The sequence below is a fragment of the Austrofundulus limnaeus genome, unplaced genomic scaffold (genome assembly GCF_001266775.1).
Source record: "Austrofundulus limnaeus strain Quisiro unplaced genomic scaffold, Austrofundulus_limnaeus-1.0 Scaffold616, whole genome shotgun sequence".
Lineage (NCBI taxonomy): Eukaryota > Metazoa > Chordata > Actinopteri > Cyprinodontiformes > Rivulidae > Austrofundulus > Austrofundulus limnaeus.
Window position 1 is genome coordinate 47447 of NW_013953018.1, and position 1948 is coordinate 49394.

General features: G+C 39.2%; 1 protein-coding gene across 1 annotated transcript in view; it reads left to right on the plus strand.

The window, feature by feature from the left end:
* The window catches only part of hnf4a (hepatocyte nuclear factor 4, alpha), a 12328-nt gene extending 11385 nt beyond the window's left edge, over nt 1-943 (plus strand). Inside the window, exons 9-10 of the mRNA XM_014027103.1 lie at nt 177-299; nt 655-943. Of these exons, the coding sequence (XP_013882557.1) occupies nt 177-299; nt 655-797 (266 nt within the window). The 3' untranslated portion in view covers nt 798-943. The remainder of the gene's footprint in view (nt 1-176; nt 300-654) is intronic.
* Nucleotides 944-1948: the final 1005 nt, after the last annotated feature.

The following is a 1948-nucleotide window of genomic DNA, read 5'->3' on the forward strand; positions in this document are numbered from 1 at the left end:
ATTAAATTGAATGAATCTGGATAGCCCACAGACATACCATAAAAATTTATAGGACCCATAATTGGTCTCCTTTAATCAGTTGTAGATGTGCATCCAGTGATTCATGGGAATTTCATTACCAGATACATGAACTCAAAAACAGTAATCTTTTAATAATAGTGGGTTTTGTCTGTCAGGTTCAGCTAATGAAGCCCCACATGCCCCCCACTCTCTGCACCCCCACCTGGTCCAAGAACACCTGAGCAGTAACGTCATCGTGGCCAGCAACCTGCCGACGCCCATCCATAACGGCCAAATCTGTGAGTGTCAAATCTGCACCACAACACGACTGCTTCACATGAAACAATCACAGTTATCATTTACAAAATGAAGATTAAAATCTGTTCAGTTAAAGTTAACAGCATGAAATGTCCTTAAATAAAAAGATGATGAAACGTTCCTCCATCAGCGCCACACGCAGCCAGCCACGGCAAAATAATCCTTTAAATTCTTCATGGAAACTAATCTGGCTTATTTTGTCGAGAACTCCTGRTATTTTTTCTGTGTTTCTTATTTTGAGAAGTTTCCCAGCAGCTCTCATTAGTTGGGTAGAAATGCTTTTAGAGAACACATGGAGCTGCAGTCCTAACTGTTTCTCTGTTCTTCACTTTTCAGCCACTCCTGAAACTCCAATCCCATCTCCGCCCACGGCCTCCGGCTCAGAACATTATAAAATGCCTCAGGGGGTCATAGCCACGGTGCCCAAGCAGCCCACCTCCATCCCTCAGCCCACCATCACCAAGCAGGAGGCCATTTAACAAACWTTTGAGAAAATATGTTCAGCATCCAAGCTGTTAACGTGACTGAAACAGTAAAAGTAGCTAAAGACGTTCCATGWAATTACCAGTTTCTCACAGCTAGGCTTCAGGGAGATGTTTGTACATAAAATGCAGATGAAGTTGAACTCCACAACTCATTTAAGATTTCAGATTTTCAGCATTTTGTAACTTTCAAACTTCCTGCTGTTTTGGACCCTCAGGCCCTGTTCAGACCTGTCTGATGAGGACTGGACTGAGAGCACTCACACCTGGCACTAACTTTGCGTTTTTATCATCAGAAACCAGTTCTGCTGAGGTTTCTGTAAAACTGGCACACATCTGAACCATGTTAACAGATTAGACCTGTCGTCTYGTGATAAGAGTAAATAACTCAGACAGGATGCTGGAGGAATAAAAGCTAATGTAATTAGTGATTTTATTTTATCCTGTAAAACTCCAGGCTGCTGACAGCTGTTTTAGGCTTCACTGTGAAACTATTAGTGCTTTGTCATGTTTAATTATCTGCCTATAACCTGACAAAAATCTGTAATTAACAGAACATTACAGCAGGTCCAATCAGAACAAACATCAAACTGAAAAAAACCTCATTAAACAGATGAATAAAATCCAGACAAAAGTCACATCTTCAGAAGGATTTTTGACAAGCAGATTTAGGGATGCACCGATATGAAAACTGCAGCCGATACCGATATTATTATTGCTGTTATGGCCAATAACTGATATTTACTGATATTACACAGACACACAAATTATTTATATGCATATAAACACACTTATGTATTTTTTTTGATAAAACAGTGATTCCCAACCAGGGGTACATGTACCCCTTGGAGTACGTGAGCATATTACAGGGGGTATGTGGACAAATTTCCCAGGTGTATAAAAAAATAAATAAATAAGACTGGGATATGTAGGGCCCAATGATTTCTACAATGTGGAAGTCACGGATATGACACAAAATGGAATCCAGTATAAAATACAAAATCTCATGGAATTTGCTCATTTGGGCGAGTTTATGATGTATTTTGTCCGTTTCCTGCTTTATTTATTTAGTAACTTATTCACTTTCAAGGCAACGTTTTTGTCTTTATCTTTTATTTTTCTTTGAAAAGAATAAAATGCCTGAGAAC